The 25,342-nt window shown below is 42.0% G+C and overlaps 1 protein-coding gene across 1 annotated transcript; it reads right to left on the reverse strand.

Moving 5' to 3' along the window:
- Nucleotides 1-5,771: 5,771 nt before the first annotated feature.
- ripk4 (receptor-interacting serine-threonine kinase 4) lies at nt 5,772-21,825 on the reverse strand. The gene is made up of 8 exons (XM_079508646.1): nt 21,463-21,825; nt 17,772-18,063; nt 15,417-15,565; nt 14,872-14,921; nt 12,814-12,972; nt 11,276-11,382; nt 9,318-9,558; nt 5,772-7,900 (listed from the first exon to the last, which is right to left on the reverse strand). Exons 1-8 carry the CDS (start codon nt 21,651-21,653, stop codon nt 6,609-6,611), a joined length of 2,481 nt encoding a protein of 826 aa, XP_079364772.1. The 5' UTR covers nt 21,654-21,825; the 3' UTR covers nt 5,772-6,608.
- Nucleotides 21,826-25,342: the final 3,517 nt, after the last annotated feature.

The raw sequence follows: 25,342 nt of genomic DNA on the forward strand, positions 1-25,342 counted from the left end.
TGTTGTCACGATCCCATTCAAGATGAAAATTTGTATTTCCAGTATTCTGGTTTATTTGGGGAGTTTGATACTTGTATCAGGCTTTACTAATATATATACTATATAGGAACACACACACACACACACACACACACACACACACACACACACACACACACACACACACACACACACACACACACACACACATATATACTTTAACTATATATATATAGTTAAAGTTAAAATATAAAATTAATCACAAATTAAGTGATGAGTCACTGGTGCACTTCCATGATACTGGACACACAAAAGTGTGGCGAAGTGCTTTAGAATTGTCCCCCATCCTTAATATCCTACAATATTATGTAACCTAATGTACCATTATGGACAAAGTACCCAAACCAAATCAATCAATCAATCAATCAATCAGTCAGTCAGTCAGTCAGTCAGTCAATAATCAATCAATCAATCAATCAATGTGCATCAACTCCTGATGGAAAAAGGTCTGTGCTCTGAGGATATATTGAATGCTTGTAGATACAACATTCTTGGTCCACTTAAAGAGGACAAACACACAATGGCACAGGGAGAAGTGAACCTGGAGGGCTTTGTGTTCACAATGCACAGGTTAAGCAATTGTGGATAAGAAGTGAACCGTATTCACACTCCCGAGTATGGTTCACTTCAGAGGGGTCTGACTGCAGTCTTTTTGCATTGTCACATATGCACAAAAACCTGCTGAGTCAAGGTAGAGTTATTTTGAGTTTGTTAGTGACAGTTAAGTTAGACTTCACCCATTTTCAACCAATGTTCATATAATTGATCCTCATTAATGTAATGCTCATTATAATATTCTTGTTTAGTCTATTCATAACAATAGACAAAAAAACAAAGATTTACTGAACTGATATTAACCTCTTCAACTCTGGTGTCCCTATCCTGGGGGAAACATTCGGCGAAAATAGCAGATGTATTAATACAAAGCTCACAACGCTTCACAAACACGTTGTGAGCTTGTAGATCGTTTGGCTATTTTTGGCAAAGATATGTAGTATAGAGTGAAAACAGCCTTTGAAAGATCCATTGGGGACTCCAGTCAACAGGTTCAAAGCAATCTGGGTACCCATTGGCAAAACAAAGGAAAAACAGCGCCCTCTTTTCCTTTAGTCACAGTCTGTCTAACACATTATTTAATGAATTCTAACCCAATTCACTTTCTTTTCACTTTTTTATTTTGCTTTGTTTAGATAGTAGGCTAGAGTGACAAGAACTGAGAGGGGGGATCAAACCAGTGATTATGTGCAAACCCAAAATGTTGGTGTGCTTTTAGGCTATAGCCTTATATTTTTTATTTTTTGCATATCACTGATACACCTGCAAGTGTTTAAGATCGGTATGGTTTTATAAACACGCAATTAACATCCTCCTCAAAACCCCATCATTGATTTCTCTGCCTCTCAAGTCTATGGATGAGTAACTTTCCATGGTGTGTATATCCAGTAAATAACTGGTCATCAATCTAAGAAGTCACGGCTGACTTTTGTATGCCCACATCCACATGTTAGCTCTGAGGGCCTGTATCCACAGGTTGCAGCTTGCCTCTTGCATTCAGATACAAGGTCTTGGATCTAGTTTGACTAGTTCTGTGAGGTTAAAAAGGAGAGAGAGAAAAAACTGTGGAGAAAAACAGCCTGCAGCATTCTGTGATTATGATATCTGTGCTGGAAGCAACCAGTACATGAGTACAGAGCAGATGTTGTAACTGTTTGCCTGTCGCTGTTTCACATAATCTGACCGTGAAGGCGTGAAATTATTGATTTAACTAAAGCACATTTACCACTCCACGTGTAGCTGTAGCTAGTTTGATGTAACGATGACAAGGACTTTGATTCATATCATCAGTCTTTCAACTTGATGGGCTACATGTTTGATCACTCAGCTGTGAGGTAGGTATGACTCAGTGCACTGAAAAGTCCCTGTTAGGTACACAGGAGCTACCAGACGTCCTTTCTGCTAACAAGGAAGTGTTCTATCCTTTGAGACAATCATAAACCATGACCTCACCAGATAGAGACGCAGACAATGATATCCACTGAATCTAAGACCCTGGAAAAAATATCTGCAACAAGTTCTCCTTTTCTCCTATATGTACTTTAAGAATGGTCATAGAAGTTAAAGGTTAAAAGTGTTTTTGATTTGTTTTGTTAAAACAAAACATTTTGTGTTAAAAAGTTAAAGCTCTATAGAAAACGCAATTTGAATCACCACTAAACCATTATATTTTTCCTTCTGAAAACAACTGTCACATTGATGTTTGCAGAGTCCATACTATTCAACACTCCCTATCAGATGAAACATAACATTATGTTTGCATCATGCACATATATACATACATACACACACCGTATATCTAGGTGTGCCCTGGGGATTTTTAGGCTAAGAAAAGTGTGCCCTGGCAGAAAAAAGGTTGGGAAACACTGCAGTAGTCTATAGATGCAGTACAGTGGTCTTATGGATACAGTACAGGGGTCTCGTACAGCTATAGATACAGTACAGTGGTCTTTAGATGTAGTACAGTAGTCTATAGATGCAGTACACTGATCAGTTGCTGCTGGTTGTGCCAATGACCAGCCTAAAAAACTGAGGTGACCGAGCCTTCACAGTGACTGGCCCCACTGTTCCAGAGCCTTGGTAATAGTGTAAGAAAGGGTTCAAAAGGAACCCCATGGGACATTATTTCAGCTTGGTACCTGGCAGAATATTAAAATACACACTTCAAGGATTAAGAAAATAACTGTTGCAACGTCAAAATCCACCTAAGAATTTAGTAAACAGAGAAATATAGATGTGATGCGGACATTTTCAGCTGTTTTGTGCAGTTTTTGACCCGACATACACCCATTCCTTGGGTCCTAATTGTATGGAAACGTGTTCATTTGTCCCTGTACGTTGTTTATGTCAATAGTTATGCTGTTTTCTCTTGTCTCTTCATTTGCATATTTAGGTAGGGTATGTGTAAGAAAGGGTTAAAAATGAACCCCATGTGACGTTTATTTTTCTTGGTACCTGGCAGAATCTCAAAATAGACCCTTCAAGGATTTTCCCCCTGGACCCCGCTGGGGCTTAACAGGTTAAGAAAAAAGTTAAAACAGGTTGCGAAAAAAAATCTACCATATGCGCGCGGACCCCCCTTCCCATCTAGACTAGGCTGGTACTTACCTGCACCTGTGTGGCAACTCATCAGCACCCTGGAGGCATGAGCTAGGGCCCTTCAGTAGCACCTGGCTTCTACACAGTAAGATCCAGTGTTCATTTAAATCTCAGACTGTCCATTTACACTCCCACTCCCAGTGTTAAATAAACAATGAGGATTTTACCGCTCTGCAGCCTCATCAACAAATGTCACTAGGTCACTAAGATCGTAGACTAGAGAATAACATCAAAGAGGTGGTGAGCCTGTATGAAGCAATGAAGGTCTTTCACTATGTGCAAGGACGCTTTCAAAAGAACGCAGGACAACAAACAGGAACCTGGGATTGGATCTGATCCTAGCCAGACTAAAAATATGCTGAAAAGCAGTGCTCAACACATTTCTCTCTCTGAACAACGTAATATCCCATAGACATACATACTGCCTATATTTTATGGAACACTTAATGACCATTAAGCACCATGATGACTGTTTTATTGCGTGCACAACTAAAATAGAAGCTCAGTGCATTGCAGCGCCACGTTTGAGGGCTTGAAATCGGCTATTTGACACCACTGTGCTTAACTCAGGCTTAAGAATATGAAAGCCTCGGTGCAGATGTATTGTGTGGAGATCAGGATCGACTCAAAAATCGAACCAGCCTGAGGATTTTGTCCTTGAGATAGACAGCCCAGTTGCAGGGTGACCCTTATCTGTTGGCATGGCCTGTTGGCAACAAAGAGGTTCAGTTATACATGTGCCATTTAGTAATATTTAGATAAGTTTTATTGTCAATAACAAATGTTTTAACATGCATTGTGATATTAAATGGTTACAACTATAATAATAATAATACTCATGAATAATAATAATGGTTGCAACTATTATATAGGTTTCATTATTGAACTATTTAACCCATTGAGACCGCATACCCCTACCCCTACCCCTACCCGTATACCTTTTTTCAGAAAACTTAGGTCAGGATTTAGAAGGCGTTTTTATAATCGGCCTCAGGTCTAAATGGGTCAAAACAAAGAAAGAAAAAGGATGGACCTACACAGTACCTTCGAGCTGTAACAAGATATGGAAATGATTCGTGGCAGTGAAAAATATTCTTCTAGCACACAATGATCCCGATCCAAATATTAAAATACGAGTTAAAATATGAGTGAATCTAACAAGCTTGCTTAAAAGACAAATGACGAAAGCAGACCAGGGTTGGGTATATCATTATCTACAGTAAAGCACACTTCCCTTGCCAACCTATTAAGCCATATATATCAGCCATGACAAGTGAGACCCAAGATTGGGCAACAGCAGCATATTAATATTTTCCATGTGAAGGATCACCAAGCAGCAAGTTAGATGCACTTACAAATACAAAGGTCTCTGATTACAGAGATTTTGGCAATCAGACATCTTGTGGGTCTCTGCAGCATTAGCTATGAAAACAGGGTGATTACCAGTACCACCAGCACTCAGTTCAGAAGGCTCAAGTCTCGGGTTACTAAAAGCTGAGCCCTTCAGGCGTCAAGAATGGCGTGTTGGTTTAGAGAGTGATGAAAAGGTAAAGTGGTCTGAGGAATTAGCCAACAGGCTGGAAATGCAGGTAGAACATCAGCCCCTTTCTCCACGCCCATCATCCTTCAGCCTGCGATCCCCCTTGAGGGCAGTTCCCATGGACTGTGCCAATCTGATCGTGCTCACTGGGGTCTGGGGCAGAGACATAACAATAACATTTAGCAATGCTACAGATGCAGACATGCCGATCTCAAACACATGCTGGTGTATCGGTGACATGCAAATACTCCAAATACTAAGAACTCCCCCTTAAAAAAAAGAAGTTAGGGGCTATAAACACACCAATATTTTGGGTTTGCCCATAACAAAACATTCTTCCTGCTACACAATCATACACGGAGTAATTGTTTTCTATTCTATTAGCAATGCTCTAATACAAAGCTAAATACAAGCAAAATATAGCTGCACCTCGGGTATCTATAGAGCCTGAAACACATACTTACAATAATAATCCATGCCTATTGCCTATGCATCAGCGTGCCATATTCATTGTCTGCATGCATGTACATGCACACATTCATACATGAATGTAAGTACTGTACATCATTTTGTTCAATGTAGCGTCTCAGGCATCAACTCGAAACATATTCTAACACTAGCTATAATTTGACAAATGCCTGAATGCACCCATTAAGACCCGAGGCCAATTCTACAAATGTATTCTAAACTGTTTTCTGAAAGACTTGTATAGTGGTTCTCAAACTTCTCTTGTCAAGGACCCTCAAAATGATGTATTTGGCAGCTGACCCCATCTAAAAATATTTTGTTCCAGGGACTCCCAGAAGCAAAGATATGATACAAATATATTCAAAGATTTGCAAAAATGTGCAAGATTTTTCAAAAATAGCGGTGACACGCTATGAGCTTGTATATCTGCACTTTTTGAATAACTAAAGTATATAATAATAGTGGTTAAAATCTAAAATGACTCAGTCTTTCCCAGTTTTGAATGGGTTAAGTTAGACTAAAACAATAACGATAGATGGTAGGGATATAGTGGTATGACACGATGAACAAATTCTGTTAAGTGAATTTTATTGTCATTCAGTATTTACAGGACAGAACAGGACAAAAAAAAATTGTACATTTGTACCACTTTTGTGTTACTGTAATATCAAACATTTGGAGGTCCATTTCCTGTGAGCATACATGAAAACAAGAACTTTAAAGAAAACTAATGGTTCAATTTGCAGCCCTCTGTAACACTGCTGTGTAACAGATATTAAACACTATGGCTTGTGCCTACAATCAAATCTTTTTTTCCTTTCTCCATTGATTAAATATAATTTATGAACAGTACTGTACATTAAAAAAATGAATTACATGGGTAAAACAGGTCATGGAAAATGACAAAGTTACAACTCTGGTAACCACAAATGTGCTTGTAAAGTAAAAGCAAAACATATCTACACTTTACCAGAAGAAAAGAGGCTACTGTGATCTATTTATATGTTGAATTTACAGTGTACATATTTACATCCATCCCATAACACTATAGTGATGAAAGGCCTTGCTAACCTGGCTTTTGGAGGCCAGTAGAATCATACCATTTTACCAATGAATGATTGCTAGAGCTCTGCTGTGATAGCACAATAAAAATATTTACATAAAGCTAAACAACAGCAGATTTTTTCTAGTCTGGAACACCTCCCCATATCACAAATGGGACATCAAATAAAAAAGTTAAAAAAACAGTAAAATCCTCCATGTTACATGTATTCGTTGGTAACTCTGATAGTGTGCAAAAATGTACCCTTATGGGTCTGTGTGGTTACATTTGTACACTCTCAGAGTTAAGTTAACACTCAGGATCGTATTGTGCAAGTTCTGTACAACGTCAATAGTGTTTGTGTCCTCAGCACGGGGCCGAGGCATACAGTGAGCTGGGTTTGCGCTCATGCTCTGTCAGTTTGAGAATAACAACTTTCCGCTGGAGCTGCTTGACTGCCGGTGGCTTGGGGTCGTCGGCCACTACAGGTGGCTCCGTACTCTCAGTAGCAGAGTCCTGGCAGTCCAGTGGCAGCTCCACGACTCTGCTACTCTCAGTAGCAGAGTCCTCCTGGCAGTCCTGTGGCAGCAGCAATGTAATAATGTCTGTGTAGCCACCTTGTACTGCCAGGTGTAAAGGTGTGAGGCCCTGTTCGTCCGATCCACTTCCACCATCGGGACAGTGTAGGAGGAGCTCCTTGACAACTTCACAGTGCCCACCCTCTGCCGCCAGGTGGCAGGGGGTACGTACAGCCTGGTTGGTGCTGTAAGGGTCTGCCCCTTCTTCGATCAGCATCTTGACTGTGGGCAGGTGGCCTCGCTGGGACGCTAGGTGGAGAGCTGTGAGACCGTGGGAGTTCTGAGCCTGGATGTCTGCCCGGTGTTTGACCAAGAGACGGGAGGTGCTAGTGTGTCCCGTCTCAGCCGCTACATGGAGGGGCGTGTTCAATCCCGCCGATGTCACGTGGACAGTTGCCTTAAGCTCAATGAGGATACGTGCCACTCTGTACTGCCCCCTCTGGGACGCCAAGTGTAGAGGTGTGCGCCCGTCTGTCGTCTGCGCATCCACATCGGCACCAGCCTGCTTGATGAGGAGCTTAACAATACCTAGGTGACCCTGCCAGGCAGCTAGGTGAAGCGCTGTCCAGTTGTCCTTGCCCTTGACTCGGACGTCGGCACCACGGCTCAACAGCACCCGAACCACATTCTCCTGGCCATGTTGGCAGGCAACGTGGGCGGACGTGCGACCCTGGCCGTCTGTCTCATTGATGGCAGCGCCCCGGTCCAGCAGCAGGCGCGTGATGGCCTCGTCTCCGTTTTGGGCCGCCCAGTGTAAGGCCGTGTACTGGTCCTCGTCCTTGGCGTTGACATTGGTGCTGCGTTTTCCCAGCAGAAGTTCCGCGAGGGGCTTCAGCTGCTTCTCGGTGGCCAGGTGGAGCGGAGTGGAGCCACGGTCGTTGGCCAGGTTGGGGTTAGCGTTGTTCATAAGGAGGAATTTGACCGCCTCTTCATTGGACAGGGTGACTGCATGGTGGAGCAGGCTGCCTCCTCCGTCCAACAGAAGGTCAACATCCTGAGGCTGGAGGATCTTCATCAGCTTGGCAATGTCTTTGGTCCTGATGGCCTCACAGAGTTTACGTTTCTGGACCTCAGTAGAATCTAGACAAAAGAGAGAGAGGGGATAGATTAAAGATCTGTGATGTTTTCACAGATACATGAAAAAGGTACATGTAGGTAAATGTGATGGGTATCCGTTTTCACAGATACCATCACATATTTATGGCATGATGTCATCTAGAGTTTTTGAGGATGCAATTATGATATATACATGGCAATAGTTCTATTTTTGAGTGGCGCTAGCCACTCCTATGCACAGCTTCGTCTGTTTCTGTCCTTTTAGCATGGAATCTATGGCTTTGATTGGCTGATGTATGATGACGTTCTCATCATCGTACGTCATCATCACGATGAAAAAGGCTCCGCTCACAAGTGTAATATTTATAGTTATATTCAGGGGTGAAAATGGCTTGAATTTCTTGCCGGAACTATAATCCAACCTTCATTTGCTCATGTTGTGTTTGTTTTCCTCACATTTATGCATCAACACATACTGTACCGTTAGTCCTACAGTATGGTTTAGAAATTACAAGCACATATCATGCATTGAAAATGTTTACAAAAAACATCAATATCAATTTCAAACTCAACAATTAGGCTACATGTGTACAAAAAAGAACTTCCATAATTTTATGAATGTCAATATGAAATGCAATTGTTACATTTCTTTGAAATGAAAAATTAAACTGTTTTGAGATTACAAGCAATCAAATTAAACTACAACTCAACTAAACTAACTATGCTAATAATTTGTCAGCCTGGGCTAACCACAAAAATGTTTAGCCTAAATTCCATTCCAATTCCTGTTCCATCCAACATTCTATTTTTGTCTGTCAGTGCTCCTGCAGGTTAGCTTCCCCCTCTTCTTAACGGTACAGCGTGCCTGCACGGAATCATTTTTAGCGGAACGCCGCACCGGCCGGTTCCGGCCCAATGTCTGGTACATTTTCAGTGAAACAAGCAAAATCGAAGGATCTCATCTATCAATCTATAAATGCACAGAATCTGTGTGTGCGTCTGTCTGCCAGATATGTCGATAACCATAGGACCTCAACTTTAAATACATTTGTTGAGTGTATCGCCGTCAACAATGCATTGCAGAGTAGAAAGACAGTCAGAACATAGTCCAGAAACTAGTAATGTACAATAATAGTAATGATGTCATAGACTGGCTTCCACGTACAATGAGAATGGTTAAAAAACAATGTTCCACGTGCTCTGACAATGGGAACAACAGGTACAGCGTACCAGAGGGGCATGCGTACCCAACGGTATCACCCTAGTAGAAGAGGATGTGAAAATAGCCTTTGGATTTTGTTGTATTATAGTGAAGAGAACCTCATAACTGAAGGTTTTGACCGATTGCACCATAGTCTAGCAATCTTGGTGTTCACACTTATATATTCATTTCATATTGGAATTGATTGTCATTCTGGTTTTGTCTAATGGCAGCATTTACCATATGTGTTTTCTTTCTCAAAGGAAAGAGTAATGGAGTCTTGGGAGGAGAAGGCTGAATCTACTGAGGAGATTCCCGACAGCCTCTTGGAGGAGGTTTCTTTGCTATGGCAGCAGTCCTCCTTCACGCGGTCAAAGCTCCTGGAGATCCCAGAATCCACCTGGCTCAACAGCTCCGATAGACTGTAGTCTTTTTCTGGCAACATGGCTGATTTGGGCCTCACTGGCCTGTTATCTTTAACCTGTAGAGCATACATTTAGATTAGGACACTAGAACAAACAGCTTTTTCATATCAATTATATTATAAAATAAATGAAAAAGCTCCGGAGCAATAATTTGATGACCGGGTCATCGGTCATTAGGAGACTTCACTGGTCATTGGCTCAGGAATGCGACAAAAACAAAACAATCTCCATGAATTCACAGCTTCATCTGGTGTGTAATTGATAGAAAATAAGCCATTTTTTGGGTGAACTACTCCTTTAAGTTATTCAATATGCAATCCCCTCGTCAAAACAAATAACTATATTTACATTTATATGCATTTGTCTGATCCGTTCACCCAATGTAATGACTGAGGGCAAGTTCCAATGGGTGTTTGTTCAATGATGATATTGAGATAAATCATCTATGAAGTTGAACTGAAGATTAACTATTAACTGTCTGTGAACTGACTGATTAAAATTCAGTCTTAGTCACTTCAAACCAGAAGTAGTACAGCATTCCAAAATAGCTTAACTTCCTTCCACAGACTTGTGTCCTTCAGTAACACTTGCCATTTCTTGCAAGGGAACATTTGTCCATTTCTAGTCACGTACAACAAACACACCGGATATGGCAAAGCAAAGAGCACAGGTTGAGCCCGCTGGTCTGCATTCTTCAGGTCTGATGCAACTGTTTGTCAGGATCAAACATTTACCATATGACATATGGCCATATGAGATAAACAGCCAGAATATACTGCAAGTTTGCATAGTTATATCATAACATGTTGATGAGAGCACATGCATGCTGCTATGACTGTATGAAAATAAAGGGGTATTCAGCTAAAAGTGGAGAACAACTACTAAGACGTTGCTGCCATCACATGAGCACCATGTAGGCTAAGTGTAGATTGTGTACACCAAGCGGTTATGATTTCAAGGTTGAAATATTATTATTACAATTATTATTATGTTATGACATAACAATGATGATAACCACTTGAAATAATGTTTGGAGTTAAAGGGCTTTCATTGAACAGCAGGGATATGAAGTGGTCATTATATGCTCTTTTTGACTACAATTTTAGGCATTTAGCAGACGCTCTTAATCCAGAGCAATTTACAGTAAGCAAGAACAAAAAACATGGTAATACATCAAAACATAAAAAAGTCATCATGAATCCTACGTAAGCTTAAGAACATAACAGTGGAATATCTATCTAAGGAAACTATATGTGTTTACACTATAGAGTGCTATGTCTACATAAAGTGCTATTTACTGTAAGTTACATAAGTTGAGCCTGTGCATACGCCTGTAGGACTCGGAGGTCGAGGCCAGGGCAAGTACTACGGCAAGTGCTATGGGCTAAGATGGTGTCTGAAGAGGTGCGTTTTCAGACTGCGGCGGAAGATTGACTACAAGAGCAAAGTGTCAGGAAACGTATTTCCCATATTTGTTTCCATACACTACGGCTCAGTTTCAGATAAGGTTGTCAGGATAAAGTTTGGGCCCTGCTCAGGAGGTGGTAACTAACCCTGAGTTCTGACAATCCAGAACTAGCGACTTGTGCTTTTTAGTTTTCTTTTTTCTTTCTTCTAAAATAGCTAAAATAGTAGATACTGTATATAAGCAGAGCCTTTTTTGTATGATTTTGTTTTTTGTTATGTACCTGCCCCTTCAGGGCTGGTTCTGGTTATCACAGCACAGGTTCTGGAAGGTTCTGGGTTACCCTTCATAATGGAAAAGAGCCATACCTGATCATTAGTGAGGCCATTGTAAAGGTTGGGCTCCGTCTCTGGGGTTGGAGTCTTGGGCTCCTCTTGAGGTTTGGAGCAGAGCTCCTCAGCTTCAGACGTGATCTCTGTGGGGAGATGACCATTAGCAACTCAGTGGTAAATAAAAATGTATTTTAGTGAATTATACCTACTAGACCTTACCCGTTGTGAATATATAAACAGCAAATCATGTACAGTGTGGGTAATGTGATGTAATAGATCACATTACTGATTGGGAGGTAATTGTCCTGTCTCGCTATAGCGCACGTAGGCTACGCCATCGCAAACATAGCGGATTTATCCCCCAAAAAGCATGTTTTCGCAAAAAACGTTTTAAAATTCTGCAATTGCGGCGCCCCCTATGGATGAAAATTGAATTGTTTTGGGCTCTCCATTGAGTAAACCACCGTTGACATGTGGATACAATTTGGGGTGGATAGGACATTTTGTTTGTGATTTGTGTCATTTTGTGTGAAACAGGCCCCTCCCACTAACTTTGGAAGCTGATTACAGCCGAACGATACGGACTATGAAAATTCTGCCTGTGGTGTTTTAATCGGATAGGTCCAGAAAGCATGTGTACCGATTTTTGTGAGATTTGCACAAAAGCTGTAGGTGAAAAAGCAAAAGGTGTGTTTTGAAAAAAAGTCAAAATGGCGGAAAATCTATCCTGACGCAAATGGCCTATATGGGGAGATGCGCGATGACCCAAGGAATCCTGGGAACGTGACATTTTACGACCTACGGTTGAAGAGTTATAAGGCGAAATGTAAAGTGGGCTGTTGTAGCGCCACCATGAGGCCGACTGATGTCATTATTACATTCATTTTAATAATTATGAACCTCCCCTCCAAGTGTTGTAACTGTGGGTCCGTCGGTTTCTGAGAGAAAAATACTTCTTTTCGGATTGTCCCATGTAAGTCGATGGGAAATTTTATTCACTTATAAATGAGTTATTAATTAATAATTTGTCAACTTGAAAAAAAAGGGCTTTGTTAAGACCTCCGTAATATTATGGTCAATGCCTGTGTGAAAAGTCAGGGCGATTGGTGCAGCCAGTGAGGAGCTACGACAGTGTTTCAGTGTTTCGAAATTAGCAGTTCTACAAGCTCACAACACATCGCACCGTGTTGCGTTGCGAGCTTGTAGATCCGCTATTTTCACTGTTTGTCATAGGACTATGTCTAGGGATTTATTGGTTAAATCAGTGGTTTACAAAGTGGGGTCTGGGGGACCCGCAAGGTTCCTTAAAAGGGGTTCTGGGGGGAGGGTTCCTAGCTAAATTATTCATATTTTGGAACCAAAATGGACACATACAGGTTTGAAAATGTGACAAATGGAACAAATGGTCCATTCAGGGACCCATAAGGGTCGATTTGGTTTAATTTGTACACCAGAGTTATGGAGTCTATGGCTTAATTCATACCAAAGAAAGGGTCCTTGAAATTAAGAGGTTAGAGAATCACTGCATTAAATGAACACTCATGATCTTCCAAGTGTCGTGAAGTGTTTCTCACCTTGGAAGCTAGGTCTTGCATCGGGGGAGGTGGCCCAACAGCGCTGCATGAGACCCAGGAAGCCGGTGCAGGTCAGAGGTCGACAGCGTGGTACCAGGCCCAGGTCCGGCCGCACCCCTTTCACCACCTTCACCATGATCTGAAGGATGTTGTTCTCTCCTAAGACAAAAAGGTGCCATTAAGCAATTGCTTAAGAAATAATTACAATATCGTCGCTCTCGGGTGGAAATCTTGTATGTCCAAAACTTACTTTTCAGGAAATTATGGAAAAACAAACCCTGTGTTCCAATGGATCCACTATAGCTATAATTTAGTCACAAGCACTTTATTTGTTAATAGGCATAAAACTAATAGCACAAGCACTTTTTATTTGTTAATAGTATTAACTAATAGAAGTAAACACTCACTCTCAATTTCCAAATCTGTCAAATAGTGAAAATAGCGATGCGTTTCGAACTTGTAGATCTGCTGTTTTTGCTTAATTTGTGCAACAGTTCTATACAACGAAGTATGGCATTAATATACGAAAATCCATTAAAAGTTCAAAATTGGGCCGATACAAGGTTTCTGCCCAACAGCAATGCTATATGAATCGTATACAGTTTGTGCAGTGGCGTGCACCGATAGACACTATAGGGGATGCTAGCAGTGCACCCCCTGACCTTTTGGCAATGTGCCCTTTTTTGTACCGTGTACACTGTACAGTATGTGGACCATGGTGACATTGATCAATTCTTGATGAAAAGCTTCCAATATATTATTTAGGCCCCAAAATCTATAAATCTCACACTATTAAGGCAACCGGCTGGTTCCACGTGCTGCACAAGGTGCTTCAGCACCAGCACCTGCCCCTCTAAATGTCTGTGCACGCCACTGAGTTTGTGTGTACAAAGCCATGCACAAATAAAATGTGAATTCTATTGGCATTATGGAGGGACAACATAAACTAGGGTTGGGAGTGTCCAGGATCAATATTGACCATCCATCTGGGCTTAGCTTTATCACCCTCGTCCTGAGAGTTCAGATAAGGGTGTATGTTGTTTCCCACGGGAGCAGCAGTGGAAAAGCTTTTTGTCCGGCTCCTCAGTCTGTCTATCAGGCTGCATGATCAGCCGTGTCAGTCATTCAAAGCAAGCAGGTAGATGGCTTAATAAAAGTACTTAAGCTCCTTCTATAGCCATTATAGCCTTTTGTAGAAGACAGAACATATCAAGGCACGTTTCTTTTTTTCTCCATTTTCCCCTTTTCCTCCCCGTTTAGTTGTCATGCCAGTTTCCCCTTGTGGGGGAAACTGGCATGTGTAGTACACATCCCAAACCCTACAGGTGGTCATGTGGGAGGGTGTAGACAACCATGTGTCCCCTCCAATACACATGATGTCGCCTCCCGCTTCTTTTCACCTTTTCACACACTATTCCTCTCAGTTTCGCTCCATGTTAAACAGGCAGCCTCGACAAACCATTCTCCCACTTGGCTTCCAACCTGCTAACACAGCCAATTGTGTTTGTTTTGCACACCTGGCCAAGCCGGATGAACCGTGGAGCATTCAAACCACTGTGGTGGGCAGGAACTTGACCCCTGTGCCACCCGGACGCAAGGGGCCTTTTTCTTACCATGTCGTTAAATCTAGAGCTGTGTTGCCAATGCCACCCTGGCTACCCTACCTGAATGATCCACAGCTTGTGCTTCACAAAAGGAAGAAACTTCCTCTAACCGTAATGCCACCTGATAACCCTGGGAAACAAACCACTCCATTTGCCCGCCTATTACTGTCCACCTGTCGGCCCTGGAATTTACTGGATAAACAAATATAGCAGCTGTACACACACACACCTGCATTGTCAAATACTGTACATGCACTTTCGTTCTTAATAATAATAATAATATTTATTTGTAAAGCACCTTTCAAGAACAATGTCACAAGTGCTTGACAGAAGAATCCATAACAAAGAAAAAAACAATGTATAACAAAAGCAGAAGAAATAAAGAAATACATTCAAACAAAAAATAATGACAAAATTCCTATTAGAATAATTTCTCTTTCCCCGGCCGTCTTACCTTGGTAAGGTTTCTTCTGTGTGAGGATGCCCCAGATGACAATGGAGAAGCTGCAACAAGTGGGAGATCATACAGTTATTCAGACAATTTTTAAATGACTGCTGGAATATCAACATGTGACTGATGTGATATATACAGTATTTCATATTCAGTCATACTAAACACAATCACACAGACATGTGCACTGTGCACACACACACACACACACACACACACACACAACACTAGTGGTGGGCGATATGGAAAAATATCACAATTCTTGTTGGTTTTTATGGTTATTTTTAACAGTACCACCACCTACAAAGTAACAAAAAATAAAAAATAAAATTTAGACCAAAATACTTATTTTATAAAATAAGGTATAGACCTGCATAATATAGAATGTGCATTCACTGTATCACAATACTGTATACGATCTCTCGGAAAAGGCATATTGTGGAGACATTGTATCTTCTCGACGATATTTATCGGCATAATCTCCCACCCCTACACAACACACTATCATGCACATCCATACTGTACTATACTATACTGCTGAGACCAACCTGTAGACATCATGCTTAGTGTCAGAAACTCTGTCCTTCTCAATGATGCGCTCTGGGGGCAGGTAGGCAATGGTTCCACAGAACCCATCTCTACTGATGTCATCAGCCCGCGACAGGCCATTCCACCGCGCCAGGCCAAAATCTGATATCTGTGAGGGAGGAGATCAGATAAGATCTTCAAACACATCCTGGCTTTCCCATAAAAGCATCGACAACGATGACTAATTCTGCACGTTCTGTGAGCAGCCCTGTGAGCAGCCCTCATTTTATGCACCCAGTGACATGAGGGCAACCCTGCCATGTCCTAGCCTGTAGATGCGTTCCTCTTGTGAAAGGAGAGGCCCTCCAAAGTTGTGTGTAGGCGTGCACACCCACACACTTGCATGTGCGCACATAGCCATAGAGAGAGAGAATTGACAGGGCCTGTATGAATCCTGTCAGAACAGGTCCCGGTGAGGTGTTTACATTCAGAAATGATGGTTCCCACCCTCTTTGCTCTCCCTACAGCTCCTTCTAGCTATTTAGAGGTTGGATGGAGGCTGGGAGACACCTTTCTGCCCAGAGCATGTGCAGGCTTAACAAACCACCTCACAGCTGAGATTCCCTTTAAAAAGGAGCTCGAAAAACACATTCTAAGCCAGTGTAGAATATGGTAGGCTCACATGGGCTTAAGGATTTTGCTCCTGCGTTTAGACTTTAGAGATTTGGTTGTAAAACACCACAACCCTATATTAACTTTACAAGAAATGCATTATGTTGTCAGTTACACGGACAAGATAACCCCCACTTTCAATATTTGACCCTCCATTTTCAAATCACATTTACCAGTAATATAACAAAATTATTGCAGCCTGCCCTATTGTAAAGGTCATCTATTCACCCTTTTAAAATTAGCAAAATTAGCAAAGCTGAATGTTAAATCGGTCCGAATCACACAAGTGAATGCAACAACGTGCACTACAACAACAGGATCAAGTAGAGCTGGACCCTGAAGTCTAAAGTCATTTTGAAAACACAGACAAACTCTATGTTCCTCCATTTGGTAAGCGTTACATTTTCACAAGAGCATGACTCAACACAGTATAAAGTATGAGGTAATCCACCTCTGAGACAATTCATTCATAGACATCTCCACTGCTTGTCGCTAAATGTTCAGCGTAACAACTTGAACCCCATTGAGGCCCCATTATGTGGCTTTGCCAATAAAAAATAGCAACTGGACAAGGTGTAGTGTTGAGAGCTTGTAGATTTGCTATTTTCGGCAAATATATTTATTGTAGAGCAAAAATATAGAGCCCTGGGGGTCAATGAAGTATAGGGTTTAAGGGTTTAAGAGGTTAAAGGAACCAATGCATCTTCTTCCTCAGCAATCATTGTTATGCAATACTTCCCATGTTTCTAGCTCAGTGGTACACATAGGCAAGAACCCAGAGAGAGAGATACAAATCCACATATTATTTTATTGATGTTATCTCCGCCAGGCCGAAGGCATGGCCGAGACTATGTTTTGCACCCTGTCCATCCGTGTGGCCGTCTGTCTGCGAGCAGCTATTCTTCGGCACGGTAGGCCCGGTACCTGCGCACACACACTCCCTGGATGCCAGAGCAGAACCTCTCCCCCGAATTTCTAATATTCAATGTTTTTGCAAAACACTTTTTTTGAGTGGTGCAAACCACTCCAACAACTGGCTTTGTTAGTACCCGTGTGTGTGTGTGTGTGTGTGTGTGTGTGTGTGTGTGTGTGTGTGTGTGTGTGTGTGTGTGTGTGTGACCACTCAAAAAGGAGCATGGTTGCTATGGTTAGTGTGTGACGTCACTGTTTTTAATATTACTCCTACAAATTAGTTCCAAAAGTCACGCAAATCGGTACACAGTAACTCTATAGTCATGTGATCAACACAGATCTGTTATAGCACAACCAGCAGGTTGATTTTTGCTAAACACATTTTTGGAACAAAATGCCTCAAATCATAAATGCAGTCTGATTGCCTTGAAATGCCTAAGAATGTAATGACACCATTTTCACATTGGCCTATTATAGCGCCACCAGGAGGCCACAATAACTTAACTGACCTGGCAGAGACCAGTGCTCTAAGGACTAAGGAGCACATATTTATTTTCTGTTAAATTCAGATAGGCGTTTGAGTAGAGACCGGAAGCTGGGGGTAGAGAGAGGGAATGACATGCATCACACAGGTCTCCAGCCAGAACCGTGCCAGCAATTATTGCAAGTATGTGGTTGAACACACTATCCGGTCATCTACCAGCACCAGGCAGCACACCTTTTATGCACGGTATACATTGTAAACCTACCTATAACGTTGAATAAAATGATTTAGAACAAAACAACTGTACCTTAACGTGATAGTGAGCGTCCAGTAAGATGTTGGCTGGCTTCAGGTCTAAATGCAGCAGGGGTGGGTTCATGCAGTGCAGGAAGTTCATTCCCACGGCTGCCTCGTGGATGATGCGGAAGCGGAGCTCCCAGGGCAGTGGCTCCGTAGCCAGCAGTGTTTCCAGAGAGCCAGTTTCCATATATTCCATCACCAGGCCCTGTGGGTCTCCACAGATCCCATATACAGGCAGGATATAGCGGAACTTAGCAGCCTCCATCTTCTTGGCTTCCTCTAGCAGCTCTTCTCGCTCCCTGTGATGGACACCAATGTTAGTTCGGGCTGAGGCTCTACAAAGCTTTAGGTTGAGTCTGAGGCAAACAGTTCACTTGAAAGTCACAAAAGACGCTCTAGGGAGGTATTTATATTTAACGCGAAATATATCAGAACCAATAATAGACTTAATTTTGCTCATGCAGGTTAATCGAATAATTAAGAAGCAGGTTATTTATTTATATATATATAAAAAACACATACACACGGTGTGTTTCAAAGTCAACACTTGTTCACTGACTTGCAGTATTATACCTTTTGATTCAATCCAAACGCTGTGTAGCAACCAAGACCAAGCTTCAGCAAACCACCTGTGCATACAAAATGTTGGCTACAGGGAATGTTACAGGTGGTAGGAAGTGACCCTTGTCAACATGAATAAAGGCCTGACCAGTGCTTCCCCAAATATGCAGGCCATAAGCATAACTGACTATATGACTGCTTGTTAAAAACAAGGTCTTAATTATATCCCCAGCCATGCCTGGAATGCTTCAGGAGAGCGCCGTAAACTTGAACAGGCCTCTTGTTCTTAGGCCTCTTGCTCAACCTTTGCACAATTCCCTTTATCAGACTCCCAGACGGTCGTGCACACAGCCTGGCATACAACAAAGGTAACACAAACACAACAGTATGGGTCTCACCTAGACTGGGGCAAAGACAGATCAGCAATGATTATATCATGCACTCACAGGAGTTTACTTTACAAAAAGAGGTTGAAGTCAGTATGCTTTGCAAACTGCAGACACGGGCAACCGTGGCACCATTCCTGAGAAGTAAAACATTATTTATACCATAAAGAAAGCTGACACGGTCACAATGTGCACTTTGTGTCAGACTTCTCACTCATGGGACGGTCAATTGTCATTTTAGTTCCTCAAATTCTACAAAACCAAATGAAGCACATGTCATTACATCCAGCACGACCAGCAGCCATGAATAATCAAAAGGTGTGGATTAAGGACAGTGGGCAGGCACTGTTTTGCTAAATCCCCTGCTTTACCCGAAGCACTCCTCAGTACCAAACAATGCCCCGTCTTTAGCAGAGAGGCCCGGTAAGACCGGTTTTACAACTTCAGTCATTGTCTCTGTGACACAGCGGCTGTCTCCAATCCAAGCAGACAAAGGTTGCTTTGAGTCACTGTGGTGTGTGTGTGTGTGTGTGTGTGTGTGTGTGTGTGTGTGTGTGTGTGTGTGTGTGTGTGTGTGTGTGTGTGTGTGTGTGTGTGTGTGAGAGAGTGAGTGTGTCCAGGGGGCAGTGCCTATGTACTTTGCAGATGTTTGGAAATGATAAAATCTCTGGTTCAGGTTCAGTGGATGCAAAGAGTGGAGCCACAGGTTAGGGAAGGATGTCAAACCTCTTTAGAGGAAGATTAAATCTGCCTTCAGAAGTTCAGACAGTCTAATAGTTGAATTTCACCATTGTTTTGTTGTAAGATAAGCGACAAAACAAAGACTGTCACAACTTCAAGAAACAAATAATTTTCTAGAAAAGGTAAAGACAAATTATGCTATTTGAATACGTAATGAACTAGTGGAAGCAGTGGGCTGCATAAGGAAGGTTAAACACAACCTGATCCACTTAAATGTTTTCAATGCTGCAAAAGATCTCAAATATCTTATCTATGAGGGTCAATGCCGATAAAGTGCCTGGAAATGGTAGAAAAAACAGGTAGACTGTGCTGATGGACCTTCTTAAAAGTGGGCATACTTCACGTTCACGTCACCTGTCAAGGTAATTAATAATAGATAAGTTAGTGAGATGACACATCATGAAGAATTTGAAAATGTGTCATTTTTAACATTTTGATATTCTTTACAGAGGTTTGGTCTGTTTTTTAAGATGTATACCATATCCTAAGATTACACAGTAATAGGCTCTATAGTTTCAGGGTTAAATTAACATTCCAGACTGTATCGTGAATGGAAACTTCTATTAAGGTGAGGGTTGAGGTCTACACCGCACTTCAGCCCCTGCATCTTTACCAGTCTGTAAAAAGTGCCCTCTCTCCAGACTGAATGTAGCTTTTTTCTTTATTATTGTATTTATTAATATATTTATTATATTTTTTGTAAGGCTTTTCTGTCTTTATTGATAGTACACAGTGGAGGTAGACAGGAAACAGGGAGAGAGAGACAGAGTGACATGCTGGAAGGGTCCTGGGGATCGGGATTCAAACCCATGGCGTGCTGTCAGACTGCGTTACAGCGTTGTGTGATATGCACCTGGACCGCTAGGCCAGCGGGCACCCTGAATGCAGCTTTTACTATGGTGTAAGAAATGCAAATGTCCCGACTCCCATTGACATGACACACCCGAAGGCACCAGTTGAGAATAATTCCCCCCCCCCCCCCCCCCCCCCCCCAACTCTCATGAACTTGAGTGCAGCATTTTGTGTTCTATTATCCATGTTGTTGTTTGCCGCATCTCTAGTAAAGGCTTGATTATACTTAGTTGAGCGTGGTCGCTCACCAAAAATAGCCGATCTACAAGCTTAGATCTGCAATGTTTGCCATTTTTGACAAAAATGCCCTTTTAGAAATGTCAGCCTCTGACCCCCTGACATTCTCTGCATGTTCCTGATACTTAACTTGTTCACATACATGTGACATGACGCAGCAGGTCAACCACACAGACTTACAGCTGACAACCCCTGTAAGTGGGGGGGAGGGGGGGTACTCATGATACCTTATTCCACTACATCCATTGCAGCATACCACAGTGCTGTGCAATGTGTAGTGTTGTTAAATCCCTAATTTAAGGGAGCCCCTCCCGGGGCAGAGCTGGTGGTTAACATCTTTGTAGATAAGAGAAGCTTCTTTGAACCATACTTGTTTAGGTGCATTGAAAATGTTAATTTGTAAAATAATAAATAAAAATAAATGACCCCAAGCAATGCAGACTTTCTCTTCAATCAGAAATGAGAATCCTCTCAATCATTCCAACAACAAAGGAAACATCTGGAAAATAACAGAATATCTAGACGCAGTAGTTTATTTGCTTCTCAACTTTACTGCCTCACTATCACTATGTGTTCTGACTAGAAATGAGTATGAGTCATGCATGTAGCGTTCAAGGACACAGTAAGAGTGGATTACTTTTCACCCCACAATCTTTACCACCACAAACAAGCTTTTGTCTGTGTTGCCATACAACAGGTGATCAAATAATAAGCCTGAGATGGTGGAACAGTTGAGAATGTATATGCTGCCTACTCACAGAGCACATACGTGGTAGTAAACAGAAGTGTGACTGTGTCAGTTTAAATATAGGCCTAATAGCCTAAATCACACATAACCCTTCACACAACTCATAATAAAAAGCATTCTCTAAAATACTGTACATGTAGCCAAAGCTGCAGATTAACAGCTGTATCACTTACTTGTCATCCACATGAAGGCAGGGAGGGCACTTGATAGCCAGCCATGTTTTCCACTGTACATGCCGGACTTTGTATACTTGTCCAAAGCCACCAGAGCCAATCTTTTCCCAGCTGCCAAACTCAGAGGATTCAAATGTCCTCAACAACCCCATGTTTGGCAAGTTAACATGGGGGGAGTCCTGAACATCCATATCCCTGTTTGGAAAATCTTCAGTCTTGTTCAAAGCTTCAGCCCTGTTTAAGTTCCTTTTAGTCGTCTTCAACACACTACCACTAGAAATGAACACACACACTAACCTGCCTAATGTGAGCTCTTCCTTGTTTTTTTTCCTCTGATCTAGCTCTGTGTGGCCCCTCCTCTTCAGGTGAAAAACGGGGATGGGCTTGATGTGATGACATCACATCCAGTCTGGGTTTGTCATACAGGGGAGATTGGGAGAAACATAATAGCAAGGTGCACTAGCTGTTTAGTGCATGGGTTTAGTGTGCCGCTATAAGTCACATTTCCCTCCCAAAATGCCCCGAGACCCAAACTCTCATATTTCTTCCCAGCAAAAAGGGAGCTTAATATGTGTATTATGGGTATTAGGGATAGAATTCAAGACCCAGGAATGTATCATATAATAAACACACATCTTTGTTCCTCTACAGACCATTATCCAACTAAAAGCCCCTTAAGGAATGACTGATGAATATCCATCAACAATGGTTATGTGATATTGGCCAGATGGTTCTGCTTTGGAATGTGTGGATTCATCTCCACCGGCACACACACATTCATCTGGAGGAGATCATTCATCCAACCCCACAAGTCCTGTCATACAGCAGCAGGGGAAGGACAAACTCCCAAAGCCATGACTTGGCATCACTGATATATAGGTTACCTGTGTGTGTGCACTGTGTGTGTGTGTGTGTGTGTGTGTGTGTGTGTGTGTGTGTGTGTGTGTGTGTGTGTGTGTGTGTGTGTGTGTGTGTGTGTGTGTGTGTGTGTGTGTGTGTGTGTGTGTGTGTGTGTGTGCGTGCCGCGCGTGTGCGTGCGTGTGTGTGTGTGTGTGTGTGTGTGTGTGTGATTGATTGATTGATTGTACATTTCAAGTACAACTCAATACAAAAAACTGTTAACTGTGAGTGGACGACACCATAATCATTTTCAATTCATCAAAACATTAAGAGACGTACGAATTTACAAAACAGTCAATCATCATAGAGGAGGTAAAAAGGGAAAAGAGACATATACAGTGAGGGGGAAAAGGGGTGGGTGGGGGATTCAGAGTCAGATTTTACGGGGCCAGTTTCGAATTGCAGCCGTCCATAGGTGCCCTTTGAGAGCAGTTTTGAAGGAGTCCAGGGATTTGCATGTCTTAATGACGTTGGCGTTCCACATTTTGGTGGCATAGGAGCGGAATTAATTTAGACCCTTGTTTGTGCCGAATCTGGGTTGGTAGGTAGACAGGTAGACAGGTACATGGGCAGCGGTGGCCGAACGGATAGCGGCGCGGTCTAGATACCGGAAGGTTCCCAGTTCGAATCAGCCGTCCGACACGTTAAAATTACCACCGCTGAAATGCCCTTGAACAAGGCATCAACCACTACGATGAAATGTGTTCTATGAGCAGGGCCTGGCTGGAAACAAGTTCTTGAGCTTAGCCCAGATACCCTGGGTAAATATAGATTTAATTTCATTTCATTTCATGGGTATCTTGGTGGTGTAGCGAATCTTGTGGACCAGACCCACTGCAAGATGCTGTACTCTGTCGTCAACCCTAAGCCATTCCAGCCTGTCAAAGTGGGCAGGACTGCCAATTAAATTCCACTAGGTATGTTAGGTCTGTATCATTTATAGGCTATTAAACCATCCATCTCTGTCAAACAATTTCTGCAAATATGAGAGCTCTGTAATTACAGTCTGAGTTTAAATGGATAAATTACAACTCACATCATTGACTATCACATCTAATATCAAATTATCTCTATAGCCCAGCTTACTCCACCCTGCCTTCCAGGACTGGACTTGCAAGGTGTAAATGGAAATGGGTTGTAGAGAAGCCCAGGGTGGGTGGGTTCGGGGAGTGAGGCCAAGTAGTAGCCTGACCAGTTTGTTTTGGGAAGTCTGGAGCCTTGTTTTAAGGGCCTTAGGAGGTGCATGCATAGTCGAAGAAACCTTGTACGAGGGTCTTTTTTTTGACCAGTGAGGAGATCCTGTATAGGAATCTTGTTCTTTGGTTGACTTTTTTGATTACTTTTTTTTATCACCGGAAAGATTTGCCTCCAGGATGGAACCTAGGTAGGTAATTTCATATTTTCGTGTGATAATATTGTCACCCTCTCTAACCAAGAAGCCATCTGCCTTGCTGACTGTGACTGTGTGTGTGTGTACGTGTGTGTGTGTGTGTGTGTGTGTGTGTGTGTGTGTGTGTGTGTGTGTGTGTGTGTGTGTGTGTGTGTGTGTGTGTGTGTGTGTGTGTGTGTGTGTGTGTGTGCGTGTGTGTGTGTGTGTGTGTGACTGCGTGTGTGTGTTTCCAACACACCAGTTGAACAATACTATGTGGATCACTTTTTTGTTCAAGGGGATTATTTATTGCACACTAAAATACTACTGCCAATTAAATTCCACTAGGTATGTTAGGTCTGTATCATTTATAGGCTATTAAACCATCCATCTCTGTCAAACAATTTCTGCAAATATGAGAGCTCTGTAATTACAGTCTGAGTTTAAATGGATAAATTACAACTCACATCATTGACTATCACATCTAATATCAAATTATCTCTATAGCCCAGCTTACTCCACCCTGCCTTCCAGGACTGGACTTGCAAGGTGTAAATGGAAATGGGTTGTAGAGAAGCCCAGGGAATGGCAATACAATATTATTGGTACATGAGGGACCCGCTTTCATTTCATTTCAATAAGGTGCAGTAAAAGTGATATTTTGTGTTAAAAAGAAGTGCTAAATAGCTCTATATTCTGATAGTAGTTCATTGTTATAGAGTTTGTTCAGTAACATGGATCACCAGCTCTGCACCAGTGTCATAATAACTGATATCAATAAAATGTCACCACAATCAGTACAATAACAACACAATACACTACAGTGAAAAATAGAATACACTGGTAAAAGTAAAATAATACACAATATATGCAAGTGAAAAACAAGTTAAATTGTAAGTGATGATGCAATAAGTAGCTACTCTCTCCTGATTGGCTGAAATTGGCAACCCACCTGAAAATGTATTTTCTGTTTACAGAGCTGGAGAGACAGGGAGACCCCCGTTATTGAACAACCATTTCAATGTTTACTATCAGAATACAGACAGAGCATTCACTTATTAACAAAATAAGTTTTATATCTGCTCTGAAGAAGGCATTGTCTTGCATCTTTTATTACTCCTCTCGTGCATGCCTGCTCAATCTCAGCAACTGTTTGCGTGCGTGCGGGCTGCAGATCGGCTATTTTTGGAGAAGAGATTTATAGACATTATGTGCAAATATAAAATAGCTGTGATACTTATATGTAAGTGGTTATGGTGAAATAAACCATTAACACTGGTTAGTTTGGAGGGGGCGAGGGGACTATGACATCACCGTTTCAGCAAATTAGGCGGCATTCGCTGTACACACGGAGACGTGAAAGTCGCGTCTCCAAACTTTCCCACTCTGGAAGGTAGTTTCAAAATTAGCCGTTAAAGTCCCCCAAAACACCGTCTCCGTGTGACAAAAAGGGCAGATCGGCTAATTACTTGCCCGAGAAACACCGAAATCGTCCTCGTCTGGATTACCCCTTAGTTGGTTTATGAGTAGGCTAAAGTTATTTTCAAAGCTGAGCACACACTGCCTTAACCAAGGGCAGAGGACGCGCTTCTGTGTTTCCTAGAACTGTAA

Source organism: Electrona antarctica (assembly GCF_951216825.1).
Source record: "Electrona antarctica genome assembly, chromosome: 8".
Lineage (NCBI taxonomy): Eukaryota > Metazoa > Chordata > Actinopteri > Myctophiformes > Myctophidae > Electrona > Electrona antarctica.